Source organism: Alternaria infectoria (assembly GCF_024043175.1).
Source record: "Alternaria infectoria strain BMP 0036 chromosome Unknown scaffold_10, whole genome shotgun sequence".
Classification (NCBI taxonomy): Eukaryota; Fungi; Ascomycota; class Dothideomycetes; order Pleosporales; family Pleosporaceae; genus Alternaria; species Alternaria infectoria.
Genome location: NW_026250699.1, coordinates 317,129 through 330,427, shown reverse-complemented (window position 1 = coordinate 330,427; position 13,299 = coordinate 317,129). Strand labels below are relative to the sequence as shown.

The 13,299-nt window shown below is 53.0% G+C and overlaps 3 protein-coding genes across 3 annotated transcripts; 1 reads left to right on the top strand and 2 right to left on the bottom strand.

Moving 5' to 3' along the window:
* Positions 1–123: 123 nt before the first annotated feature.
* J4E92_006551 (uncharacterized protein) lies at positions 124–1,213 on the bottom strand (the record flags this gene model as incomplete). The annotated part of the gene is made up of 2 exons (XM_051497918.1): positions 124–874; positions 924–1,213. 2 exons carry the CDS (start codon positions 1,211–1,213, stop codon positions 124–126), a joined length of 1,041 nt encoding a protein of 346 aa, XP_051351644.1.
* A 2,159-nt stretch (positions 1,214–3,372) lies between these two features.
* Positions 3,373–4,234, top strand: J4E92_006550 (uncharacterized protein; the record flags this gene model as incomplete). The annotated part of the gene is made up of 2 exons (XM_051497917.1): positions 3,373–3,497; positions 3,604–4,234. 2 exons carry the CDS (start codon positions 3,373–3,375, stop codon positions 4,232–4,234), a joined length of 756 nt encoding a protein of 251 aa, XP_051351643.1.
* A 2,872-nt stretch (positions 4,235–7,106) lies between these two features.
* Positions 7,107–12,949, bottom strand: J4E92_006549 (uncharacterized protein; the record flags this gene model as incomplete). The annotated part of the gene is made up of 8 exons (XM_051497916.1): positions 7,107–7,132; positions 7,183–8,976; positions 9,119–9,179; positions 9,258–10,574; positions 10,686–10,891; positions 10,959–11,262; positions 11,564–12,244; positions 12,308–12,949. 8 exons carry the CDS (start codon positions 12,947–12,949, stop codon positions 7,107–7,109), a joined length of 5,031 nt encoding a protein of 1,676 aa, XP_051351642.1.
* Positions 12,950–13,299: the final 350 nt, after the last annotated feature.

Genomic DNA, 13,299 nt, shown 5'->3' with positions numbered 1-13,299 from the left:
TTCTCGGCAACTGAGGATGCACAGGCGAGGTGCCTCTAGATTGCTATCATGCAACCCCAGATTGAGCCAAGCAGATAGATGAGGTGCGTGCACAGAAACCACACCACGCCACACTAAACCAATCTACTTGACGAACTCTACCTGAAGTTCGTCTCGTCTGCTGAAAAGGGAACGGACATTTTCCGCGAATCTGGCCTTGGAAAAGTTTCCACGATTTTGTGTGGACCACAAATGCTCGACAGCCGCCACAGACACGTACACTTTCTTGACACCATGGATCTTTCCAATATGAATAAGGGCGCCTAGGTAGGTCCAGGGGAAGAGTGCGTCACTGCGCTGCCATTCCTGGTCAAACCACACCGTATGGATAACTCGCTTTTGAGCAGCCGCTCTATTGCCGAACCAATCTTTCATCGTCATCTCGTCCTGGAAAGAGAATTCGTTCAACTCGTACGGAATGAACCGAGTCTCATGATAGATTTGTCGACAGACGGCTTGGAATAGCGCCATGCGATCGTTGGTCGCGGTGATCACTCGTTCATGTTCAAATCGCTGCTGCTGCGGCTGATGCCGCATAGTAGGAGACACAAGATATGGACGATATTTGTACGGCTGAGTACGATAGTAGGCCTTCCAGTCAATTGGAAAGACGCAGTTGTGGAACTGCCGCGCTTGTATCAGGGATATCGCCTCGCGTCTATGAGGCGGATCCACACCGAAACGAGCTGGACCGGGAAGATCCACAGAGATGTTCGTGTCGTAGTCGTCAGTGAGGATGTGTACGTGTTGGTGACCAAGAGCATATTCGAAGATGACGCAACGGACTTCTGCTGGGAGAGATAGCAGAGGAGACTGCAAGCTATTACGTTCCACGCTGCGATCTCATTAGCTAAAGAGGAGATCTGCGTGAATTGGATACATACATCGCACTGCGAGGATCATCCGCCGAGAGTTGTGCGTTGAGCTGACTTCCCCGGTAGAGGGTGGGCTCATGTCCGTCTCGGAGATTATCCGACCTAGCCATAGCGTCCTTGATCATGGTATCTGCCGAAGAGGTGGATTCGCCATGCTCTACTCGCTGCCTCTTTCGCGCACGCGCGGCTTCTTCGAGTTTCTGGCTTTTGGCGCTGACCGCAGCGGTATCTAGATCATGGAAAACTTGGTCTTGGGGTCGGTCTTCGGGTTTCGCAAGGCGAACAGAGCGGCGAACCATGGTGATGTTGGGGATTTGTCTCGCTGACGTGTTGAGTGTGGGAAAGAGCGAGTAATAGCTTGAGCAGGCCTTCAGCTCAAGGCAGGTGCAGTGGACCAGTGTGGGTCACCTGGGCAACGGCTGACTTAACCCCTCGCACGTGCTTTAGGCTTCACTGATGCAGCAGTCATCGAGCACCTAGGGTAATGAGATCTAGAAGTAGGAAACTATTAGGTGGTGTAGTACGTACCTACGAGTCCGGCTACATCCGACTACGCCATTGGAACATCGGGCACATTAGTATATGGTATATGTCACCTGCACCCTATGCAATCGCTAATGACTGGAGGTGGAGGATCTTCTTAATACCAACAATTTGGCAATATCTTGTGCTGTTACGACTGTATTGGACAATGGCTTCACTGCAAATAGCTACCCAAATACGAGCGGAGAAAGTACGCCAGAGTGTAAAGGCCTAGCGTGTCGTTAGCGTGCCTTCCGAACACTCACATCTATGGGTCGCTGGCTTCCTACTCGCCTAACCCCGTAGCACTCTCAGCGTCCGACGTACCCTCCTTGCGGAGCTTCTACCTAAGAACACCGCTCTCCCCGTTTTCCGACACAACCACGCCCCTTATGAGTCCACTTCCGCCCGTTATGCGCCTCTGTAAAGAGGGAGACACAGTCGAGAGCCATGTACGGCTGGGTCTCACAGAACATGGTCTCCTCAACACAAGCAAATTGGCTGTCTGCCTTATGTGAGCTACGAACGATGCACCCACGGTGACACAAGCTAACTCACGGAAGTGCTGAGAGAAACAGGAGCGCGTCGCCACTCCTTCGTTTGCCGGCAGAACTGCGAAATACTGTCTTCACCATGATTCTGCAGAAGCCATGTCTGCAGATACGCGATTTTGTTGTCCTCACCCTGACTGCGGATATCATCTTGAGAACAAAAGTCTGCTATGGGGGACTGAACAAGGCGCTTGTAGAAGATGAAGAAGCGGAATCGTACCCGTTACTATCGCTTGTCTGCAGACAGATGTACGACGAGACTTGTTTGTTACCATACGCCCTGAACTCCTTCGGCTTCACGTCAATGAACGCCCTGAGAATCTGGACATCAAGCCGCCTCCCCATACAGTTACGGCAAATCAAGGTGCTAAAGACTCCAATTTCTTTTGAACGAGCATACTTCGAGCAGTCATCCTGCAGATTCACAGACCTATTCCCACACCTTGAAGTGCTTTACGTCGACCTATGGAACGCCCGGTTTTCTTGCGAAATGAATGGTTGGTCGGCCGACCAGATTGAGCAGGATATTCAGGAGAGGACTAAAGTACTGTTGCAAAGGGAGAGGAATGGCCTGAAGATTGTCGTTACGGAGTACACACATGTCGGTGTTGCTGGGACAAATATCCTCCGGGGGGTCTGAAAGAATTGGATACGGCGATGACTGCCAAAAGGGGGTTACAAATGAGATGTGGTGACAGCACAACATATTTGTCGTTACTGTATTTTATGGACATGGCCGGATTCTGCCCAGGTGCAGAGGTGGGAGACAGCAAGTTCTCTGACGTCATCTTGATACAGAAATGGCTAGACTACATCTGAAGATGCCTCCATCGAAGTCTTTTCAACCGCTCAATTATGGTTCTCCAATCCCAAGCCCTATATGACATCCCGCTTAGGTACCCAAGAGCTTTATTGCAGAGAGTTTCACGGAACGATGGATGAACTGTCTCTCATTGACCTTAGCGCGGAGAGTCGTGGTGTCCGTTACATTCACAGGTCGCAGATGAGGATACCGACACTACATGTGCGCATGATGAGTCGCATCATCTCCTAATACAAGAGCAGGCAGTTGTATCACCAGCAATCACCGTGCCAGATACCTTCGAGACGCGGTGAGGTTTCTAGATAAGCGTTAGTCGCTGGCGCCGGCAACCCGTCGTTCCTCTCACCATCACTTTTCATATTGGTCGACGTACGGGCTTCACCAGTCTCAAAGCGGATAATTCATCTAGATCAATCTTCGCACATGTCCCATCTTTCATCGTTCATTTCATCGCCCAATATGCGCACGTCTCCGATCTTGCAGTTATCAAGCTCTCTTGAGTTTGTTCTCCTTCAATCACACGCTCTCTTCACACGCAACAAGACCATATTGAGCCTCAAGTATGGGCTCACCCGAACTGCCCGCTCGTTCTGCGGCGCCGAAAGATCACACAATCTCCTCGAAACGTACAAAGGTCGTCAAGAAGAAAGCTCCCACAGTCCGCAAGCCCAAACAACCTGGTCGCAGGTACATGAACGGGTTGATGAAAGCCGAGATTCCTGCTCGTTCAGAATTGATGAAGATGTAGATGCGACTCCAAGATGTACTCCCTACAAAAGCTGACGCACAACAGCGCCAAAGCCAACTCCATCCAGTCTCCGCTTCTCAGTCTTCCGGCAGAAATCCGCAACAAGATCTGGCAGTATGCTGTTGGCTATCACCAAGTCGACATCCATGATTACTCGTGCGTTCGAAGATGGGATATCAGGCTCACGCATGTCACGCACCCTCTGACCAAAGGCCCGAATACTTCGTCCAGCTTTGTCCAACCCACTTTTGCGGTCCCCAAAGTATGCCGTCAAATGTACGTTGAGTCATCGGCAATGGTCTACAGCTTGAACAACTTCGGATTCGATAATCTGGACACATGTGACCGATGGATCCTGGGCCGCCCACTCGGCCAGAGACGTCTCATCGTCTCAGTGGACATGCCGTTCGGCTACTACAGCCTCTACAAGGACGGTTTCCGCAAACTCCTGCGACAGACATTCCCGGGGATTACGAAAGTTAACCTGCATACCAAGATGGCTGAGATGAGCCAACGTATCATTACTAGCACTTGGTTTCACACAGTACCTACCAGGGAGCCTCTCAACGACACTAAGCAGAGGTTCGTTGACCAGGTTAAGAAGAAGGAGGGTGACGACATTAAGGTCGACTGGTACAGTGGGGCCGCCAACTCTTTGGTCTACCTGCACTATTGAGAACGTTCGGTATGTTGTGGCGGTTTCTTATGCAGCGAGTCGTTGTTCAGGAGTTTGTTGGGGATGTTGGGGAACGAGGCCTTTGCTGGGTGCTGATACACGAACACTTTGCGGTAAGTGTCCTTGTATAAACTGCCTACGAGATGTACACTGACTGAGTAAGACCTGCATTTAGTGCAAACAACCTTTCACGACCAATGTCTAGCTGAGATACTTGCATATCAACCACATCGATCTGGCATCTGGAGACACATGGTTCATCTGGCCATTTTGCGCTCAGGCGTCTGGTGCCAAACACACATTCGAAAGGAGACGATCATCACCCTACGACTGCAGCCAGACGGAATGAGAAAACCGAATGGGTAAGTATCTTCTTCCATTTATCAGCATTTGTTGCAGCTTTTTCTTCAGCGTTTGTTCCAGCGTTTGTTTCATTTGCATGGGCGTTCACCCAATCTAATACGATCCGATCTTGTGTTTTTTCGTGGAGGGCGCAGACCTTTGCGCAGAGTAAGTCTCTGGCTATAGATCGGGAGAAAGGTTGTCGAATGGCGAGAAAGAGGGTAGAACATGATGTCGGGACTTTGAGGTGGGTGGAGTGGCTACAAGAAACTAGAATCTTCAACAGGAAGGTGCTTGCGCTGTCGCACATCGTTCACCAAACCTCGACCGGCAGTGAGATTTGGAGCTCCCGATGATGACGAAGGACATGCACTAACAAGATCCTGGACTTATCTCTCGTCGTGCCAAGTAATTCCATCAAAAGAGACGAATGCGAATAACTTCTGCCATCATATATCGAGGAAACGGGCTCGAATTGGACCTGCCTCATCAGAATAGACAAGCCGTGGATTGAATACGATAAGAAAGACCAGAAGCGGTCAGGTATACTAAAAACAGAAGGAAAACGGCAAGAGTTCATGCGCATGCCATCACAACCCAACCGCATATTCCCCATGCGCACCTTCAACTCAATACCGGTGCCGACCACCACCCCGTCTGGCCCATCCAGCTAACCCCCCATTATCCGTCTAACAGCACTCCGCCGCACACTCGCAGCAATCAGCGCAGCACTCGCAACCCTCTTCGCACACGAAACAACAGCACAGTGTCGCCAGACTAGTCTTCCGTTAGCCAAAGTACAAGCCCCGAGTATATCGTGCCCACTTACCAAGCCGCCAAGCATCCTCTGTCCTTCTTCTGCTTTGGTTGGGGTGGCGCCTGTTGGTATTGTCCTTGCGGAGGACCGTAGTACATCTGCTGTTGTGGTGGTGGAGCGCCGTATTGTTGGGGTTGGCCGTAGCCGCCGCCTGGGGGACCGTAGCTGTGATGGAGTTAGCACTTGTTCACTCTTTAACTGCGTAGATGTCTTTTGCGATCGCAGGAGATATTGGGTGTGCGCGCGGCTTTGCGCGATAGCGCCAGTCCTTGTAGACGGTCGTGGGAAGCGTACCTTTGTTGTGGGTACTGAGGCTGAGGCCCGCCTTGGTAGTAGCCTTGGTTCGACATGTTGATTTAAAACGGCCTTTGAGATGTTCGTAAGGATGGGAAGTGCGGATCAGAAGTCGCGCTCGTGATTAATTCAATACGTGCTCGCAAATTGCTCGTTCGTTGGTCGATGATGGAGGTAAGACAAAGGCAGCTGGTAATGGTGAATCAGGCAAGCAGCAGTCGCGCAACCGAGTCTCGTATCCCCAAACCAAGCTTTCGCCGAGGAGCCGTCCGAATCTTAATTTCTCGCTTGTGGAAAACCCGCGTCACCGTTCAAAGTCGTTGCGCAACGGTCAAGGTAAAGTCAGAAGTAAAGTGAGTATATGGATGGAGGAAATACAGTGGACCCTTCTTACAGTCTGGGGAGGGGATGCGCCGCCTTTAATCTGCAGCGCGCTCGTTCGCGCCCTCTTTCTCACGCGGACAGGGCAACGCATCACTCGGCCGGTCTATTGGGCTAGTTAGCCTGAGCCACATTCGCTGCCCGGCTGTGCGCCGGGCTATTGGCGCAAATAAGCCGGGGGCGCGAGACATGCTGTGGGCTTTCGTCATCGCCACAGATGCTTGTCATGCATTTTGACAGTGCCAACGCGATATCGGGGGATCTCAAGGCGTGGCTGAGTTATGGCCGAAGCTGCGATGATGATGTAGTTGGCCGAGGTCTATCCACGTACTTTACGGTGAGCGCAAGGTCTGGCATCACTCGATGAGCAGAGCCACAGACGCGTGCGCGGTTTTGCGTGGATACGACATCGAATCGGCCTGCTAGCTAGCTAGCCAGCCACATATGCATCGCAGGGATATCGTGCCACCTGATGTGTCAGGCTAAGCTTTACTTGGCAAAGGCTTGGTCTCGCATCTGCCTCGCGCCAAGGGTGAACGACAGCTCGAGAACAGGGGTGATTCGTCCTGCACATGTAACGTGTGCAACGTCTGTTATCGCAATGCCTTGTTAAAAGTATTCCAAGGTTAGTTGACGTGCAAAAGTTCACGTATTATCGAGACTGCATCTCCCCGCCAATCCTCTGAGCAACTCAGCCATCACGCCACGCATGTCAGCCGCAGTCTAGACCACACCATTGCCGGACCGATAGTACCACGTCAACATTTGAACTAAAGGTTCACTCAATTTGAAGAAATGGCTACAGAGGGCAAAATGCTAGCAATGAGGGCAATGCGAAGCAGGTAATTGGGAGTACTAAGTGCAAGCAAATGCTATGTGGCTTGATGAAGAATGCTATCGAGCCTTGCGAACCCACTCCGCCAAACAACAAACAGGCACGGTAGAACTTATGTACATATACAGTATCAGGGTAATTAAGTGGATGCCCCATAGGTAAGCAAAGGGGTGCGAAAGAACAAACAGCCACCGCGAGCGAGATTAGAAGCCGAACGGGTTTTGGGGTGCTGGTCAACGGTTAGAGAGGTCTTGCATAGATATTTTTTCGAACACTTACTAGCATTGGCAAGGTTCGCCCTCCCCGTCGGCTGGGGCGTTAGCTTCTTTGCGGGCTGTACACCAAACTTGATGGTCGGTGGTGGGCCAGTCTTCTGGGGCACCAAAGGCTGCGCCTGGGGCATTGGCGGCATGGGAGGGACAGGCGGCGGGCTTTGGTTCGACATGTAGCCAGTCGGCTGTGGCGCAAGGGCCGGAGGCAGGAAGCGGTTGACGCCAGTCGCCTGGGGGTTAAGCGGCGATGGTTGGAACGAGTTGTACCCCGTAGGCTGAGCCTGTAGTGGCTGGAAAGGTGCCCGTGGTGGATCGGCAAAAGGGCTGCCATTCCCGAAGCCTTGTGTGAAGTGTGGCTGCTGCTGCTGGAAACCTGTCTGCATGGGCTGCTGGAAGCCAGTCGGCTGCTGTTGTTGGTATTGGGCGAAGCCAGTCTGCATTGGCTGCTGCTGGGGTGGGGACATGGGGTTGTAGCCTGTAGGTTGAGGCATCATGCCGTTCTGCTGGAATCCGAAACCGCCATTTTGCTGTGGGAAGCCTGTCATTTGCTGTTGCATTGGTGGCATACCCTGCATGCCTTGGCCTTGTCCAGAGTTTTGACCCATGAGGTTGGGGTTGTAACCTGTGAGCTGAGGTTGTAGGGGTGGTGGGGGACCGAAGGCACTTTGTTGTGGGTTCATAGGGGCAGAGGAAGAACGCTGCGGTGGTGGAGCGATGAGACCTCCAGGACCCTGCTGCTGGGGAGCTTGTGGGCGCATGCGCGGTGGAGCCATGTTGTGAGGTTGGGTAAGGGCCTTGATAGCTGCAACCTGCTCGAAAAGGGTAGGAGTAGCGCCTGTTGGCTGCGGTTGCTGAGCGGGTGCTGGAGGCTGTTGAGCAGGTGCTTGTGCTGGCTGAGGTGCGGGAGCAGGAGGCGTTGGCTGCGCGATCTCGTCAGGCTTGAGTGCAGGCATGTCTAGAAGAGACAAATCGTTCATGGATCCAGTCAGCTGGGGTGGTTTTGCGGCAGGGGCTTGTGCTGCAGGTGGAGATGCTGGCTTGTCAGATGTTGACTTGGATGGCTTGACATCCCACGCATTGTCGTCAAACCCATTCGCTGTCTTGTCAGATGTCGCTGCTGACGTCCCGTCTGCGGGCTTCTTAACGGTGTCATCGGACTTCGGTTCAAACGCCTTTGGATCAACGACATCGTTCGTCTCAACTGGTGGTGCAGGACGTCCCTTTCGGGTGTTGTTTCTCAGTGCACCTCCTGGACCTGAGAACAGTCCACCAGAAGCTCCCTCTCCTCCCTCTTCAGCAAAGCTAACACTTCGCTTATCTCTTCCGAACTGCGCGTCCAAGTGCTTGGTCACACGGAGAATGTCACCTTCCTTGAGACCCAATGTACGTAGCAGCCCAGGAGTGATGTCTGGTATATTTTCTTCCGTCATTTCGTCCTTGGTAAATGCCCTGGCGTACCGTTCGCAGATCTGTGGGTTGACACCACACTTGAGGAAGAAGTCGAACCAGTCGTATTCCGGCTTCTTCTCGACGGAAATACCGGTTGGACCTGAGTCCTTCCCACGAGGCTGTTGCATGCTCCTCCTCTTCAAATCCGATAGGGGTTTGTCGTCATCTAGAGACTCGCCTGTGACGCGTTCGACGTACTCGAGGTCTTCTACTGACATCTTTGTGACAGGTACAGCGATCTTGACGCCATTGACTTTGTGTAGGTGGATCTTGCCATCCTTGATAAGAATGAACTCTGCCTCGACCTTGAACGATCCGGATCGGTCGGTCCAAGTGCGTACCTTGGCGGAATCTAAGAAATTTGGTCAGCATCCTTGTACACAATGCGCGTTCTGCTGTCCCACTAGGTAGATGTTCAGCGCCCACGAACGGCGCAGAACCCTTTTCAGTAGACAGATCAAGAAACTCAAGTAGTGAAATTGCTGTATACTGACTTGGTTTGGAGCCGGACTTTGAACTCGAGTCCTTTGCGGAGCTTTCGCGCTTGCTTGATCTCTGTGAAGTACGACGATGGTCAACGTTTGTTTGCATAAGACTAGAGTTACGCGAAGGCAAGTGCAGGCCAGGGCCTACCTGATCGTTCCTTGCCTCACTTTCTGGCTTCTTCCGTCTCGCAGCCTGACGAGCAAGCTCTTCCTCCTCCCGCCTATTCTGTTCGACGACGGATCGGCCAGCGTTGGTTCCCGATCGAGCGATGGCAGCTGCGGGAGCGTGTATGGGGACGGTTTCTGTGACCTCAACGTAATTAGCTGGTACCACACCCTCTTTGCCATTCTTCAGCCGCCTGACTTTCCACCACTCGTCACTTGCGGAATCGTCGAGGACTAAGATCTCGTCGCCGAGACCAACGGTAACTTCGTCATCACCCTGTGCCATGAAGTCAAAAAGCATAACTCCCTTCTTCTGCACATTAGAGTTTCCGGAGCCAGCAGCGAGTACTTCGCGGAGTCCTGCGCTCTTGGCCGCTCCTGCAAGCTCACCAAGCGCGAGCATGATCTCCGATGCAGTGTCTTTAGCACCACAGTGGAAGTCGACACTCTTGCTTGGCTGCTTAAGCTCCATGAAGATGTGTTTGCCTTCTTGCGAGTAGTATTCCATCTTGTCCGCGCTCCATTCCTGTTGCGGCCCGTCGCGCGACTTCTCGGGTGCAATCATGATCATTCCTTTCGGGATGTTGACACCCAGGGTGATTGGCATTTTCTTATTCTTGCCCGGCTGTGTAATGTACTCGTAGATGTTGTACAAATGGTATCCCGACCCCGACATGGGTGTCGCGGGCTGCTCGTCCCTGCTCGGAGGATCATATTGGTCGAACGTGACGCTTCGGGGCGGTGGCGATCTGACTGGGGGCGATGGGGATCGCGCGTGTGCGTATTGGGTAAGCGGCGGTGAGTAGACCTCGGACTCGGGTCGCTGGGGAAGACGGGGTGCTGGCACTTCTTCGTCCGACTCTTCCGGGGTAAATTGCACGCGTCGTTGCTGTCGCGGAGGCGCGCTTACGTTGGGCGGAGGAGAAATAGTCGATCGCGGTGCTGCCTCTTGCGACTTCTTCTGTATGATGCCAGCCAGGGCCGCAGCCGGACTCGGTTGTGGAGGCGTGTCTGGAGTAGGCGGCTGATCGTCGTCGAAAGAGTCGGTCGCTGGTGGCATGGGCGGGCGACTAGGCAGCGCGGGAGATGGCGCAGCTGGTGCTCCTGCCGCGGCTCCCTCTTCAGTGAGCTCGATGTAGTTCGCGGGCGCAAAGCCATAGTCGTCTGCGACTCCCACCAGTGTCCAGTCCGGGTCGGTGGTATCGTAAACGTCTAGGACGGCATCCTCTTTGAACGACAGCTCCTCGTCCGTCTGGCGGTCGTAATCGAAGAGGGCTTTGGCTTGTGCGACTGGGGCGGCCTACACGTATCATCAGTCTCTGTGCTGCAGCATTCCACACAATGCCTGGTGCAGCGTTGGGCATGGTTTGCGACGCGGATTGGGCTGTCATCGGGGTGAGGCGCAGCATACCTCTTCAATGTAATTGTTCGGGATCAAGCCCTCGGGCTCTTCCTCGTCGCCATCGCGCCCCTTCTTCTTTGCTTTCCACCAGGCGTCGATGGTCGACTTCTCCAGCACCATCAAGATGTCGCCCTCGTTTAGGGCGATCTCATTGTCGCTCTGGGGCTCATAGTCGTAGATGGCGCGATATATGCCGAGGAACACCATTGTGGCGGCTACACGTGCGGCGCAGTCTCAAAAAGCGTGTATGGTGTGGTGAAGTAGATTGCTGAATGTGTGTACGGCCGGCGTCGATGCGCATAAGCTCGGCGGAGGGCCACGGGGGTGCTGTTGCCCGGTCGAGGGGCCAGCTGGACAGGGGGAAGCTGCGTGACGCTACCAAGTCGGCGCCAGCAGCTAGAGAAGCAGAAAACAGCGAGATTCGAATAGAACGGGTTGCTTGGGGCGGTAGGCCGGGACTGCGGGATCGCTCGTGCTGTAGCAGCGGAAGTGGTGAGGCAGCTGCGAGTTGGTTCGACGATGCAAGTGAGGACTCAGCACGAGCCAACTGTCCCATACGGTCGTCCCCACCGACGACGTCAACCCGCTTTCATCCCATGTTCCTGCGACTTGTCAAGCATGCCGGCGGACGACTACCTGCATGACAAGTTCGAAAGACTACATGAACTCAACCAGAACCAAGCATCACGGTGTATTGGTAGAGTAGATATTTCTTAGCGTCTGCCTTAGCTCAACCACATTCCGCCCTTCACTCAGTACGTAAACCGGAAACCTTCTGTTCCCTCTAGGAGACGCTTCCCCCTAGTCTGCCGCTTGTTCGCCATGTAGAAAAACACCGAGAACACTCCCACCAATCCAATGATCAAGAGGTGACTTCCTATGCTTACCCAAATGGCCGTCATATACCTCGGACTTTCTGGTGCTCTCACAATGAAGCTTCCAGCGATACCGCCAGCGCCGTTGAAAGCTGTGACCATTGCGGCAGTAAAAACCCTCTTCCACTGGCCGACAATGTTGTTCGCCTGATAAGTCGCCATGGCCGCCCAATTCGCCACGTACGCTCCGGTGGCAAGGTAGGTGCCTATATACCTCACGGTGACCTGGTCCGAGAAACCCAGCATACAGAAACCTACAATCAAAGACACGCAGTTAAAGACTATAATAGGCCCTCTCAACTGGAACTTGTCGCCGACGATCGAGGACAGGATAGCGGGAATAACAGCGTAGTAGTAAGGTGGAGCGGATAGCAAAATCGCTTTGTTTGAAGAAAAGCCCATGCCGGTTTGTAGAATGATAGGTAGGAAGTAAGACAGCGATGTCGAGACGAGGTTCTGCAGGAAGTAAAGGGTGCAGAACCCGTACACCTTCAAATCCTTGGCGTGAACGAAGACTTTAGACCATGCGAAGTCGTCGGGTTTGACATCGCCTCTGTCGTTGTCGATTCGAGAAGACGCCAGTGCACTTTCGTGGGGCGTGAGGAAGTAGAAGGAGTTTTGGGCATGCTCTGGGAAGTCGACCATCCACCAATATGTCAAAATACCGAAGAACGCAGTAATGCTACCCTGTACCTAAAGATTGGTAGATGGAATCAATATCTGTCTCACATCAATTTGCACACGGATATCACTTACAACAAACATCCACTGCCAACCCTTGAGATATTTGCCGTCGAGCTGATTCAGTCCAAAATTAACGATGCCACCGGTTGCCAAGACAATGACTTCGCCACTCTGCATCAGAGCAAAGCGAAGCTGTTGCTCTTTCCGTGTATACCATGTTGAGATGAGATACGTCAAGCCGGGATAAATTCCCGACATAGCTATTCCGAGCAGAATGCGTAGCGCGATCATCTGTCGCCATGTCTGCACGAAAGCTGTGCACAGCGTAATGATGCCGAAACAGAAGGTGATGAAGGCAAACCAGATACGCGGTCCGAAGGTGCGCACGGCGATTGTCGATGGTAGCTGGAAGGCAATGCTCGCGATCGTGAAGATAAATATGGAAACAGAGTATCGGTTGCCGACATTTAGTTCCAGATCGCTGAGCATAGAGGTGACGGATGCGCTAGAGATGACGCCGCTGTCAAGTAGATTGAGCGAGCACAAGATGCCAGCAATGCTGCAAAGTCGAAGGTCGACCTTTAGGCGGATACTGTTACGCCACTCTTCTTCAATCCTATCTCTTTCCCCATCGTCAATCTCATCGTGCTGTTGGTCGTGTAATTCTCGGATGGACTCGTCCGTTGACTGTTGGCTGGTTGCACTCTTCTTCATGTTCTCGCGATTGGAGGGGATGAGGGGTAGCAGGAGTCTGCGACGAAAAGCTCATCATGTAGGTCGCCTGTGGAAAGAGCCAGAACGTGCTTATCGTAGCACAATCCAAATTGGTGTACATATCCGGCTGCAGAAGCTCCGCACTTTCCCAGGTGCAGATCTCCAGGGCTCCGTTGCTTACCGAGGCGCGGTTCCGCACGATAATTCCGCAGCAGATTACTTAGCAATGACCAAGCCGCTGATGTGGAGATCTGCATGCGGCTATCATAGATTTACTTGTCGCACATGTCGTCAGACATGTCAAAGCGCCGTCCGAGTCTGGCAGGAGGCTGACGTTGCGAATAGATGGA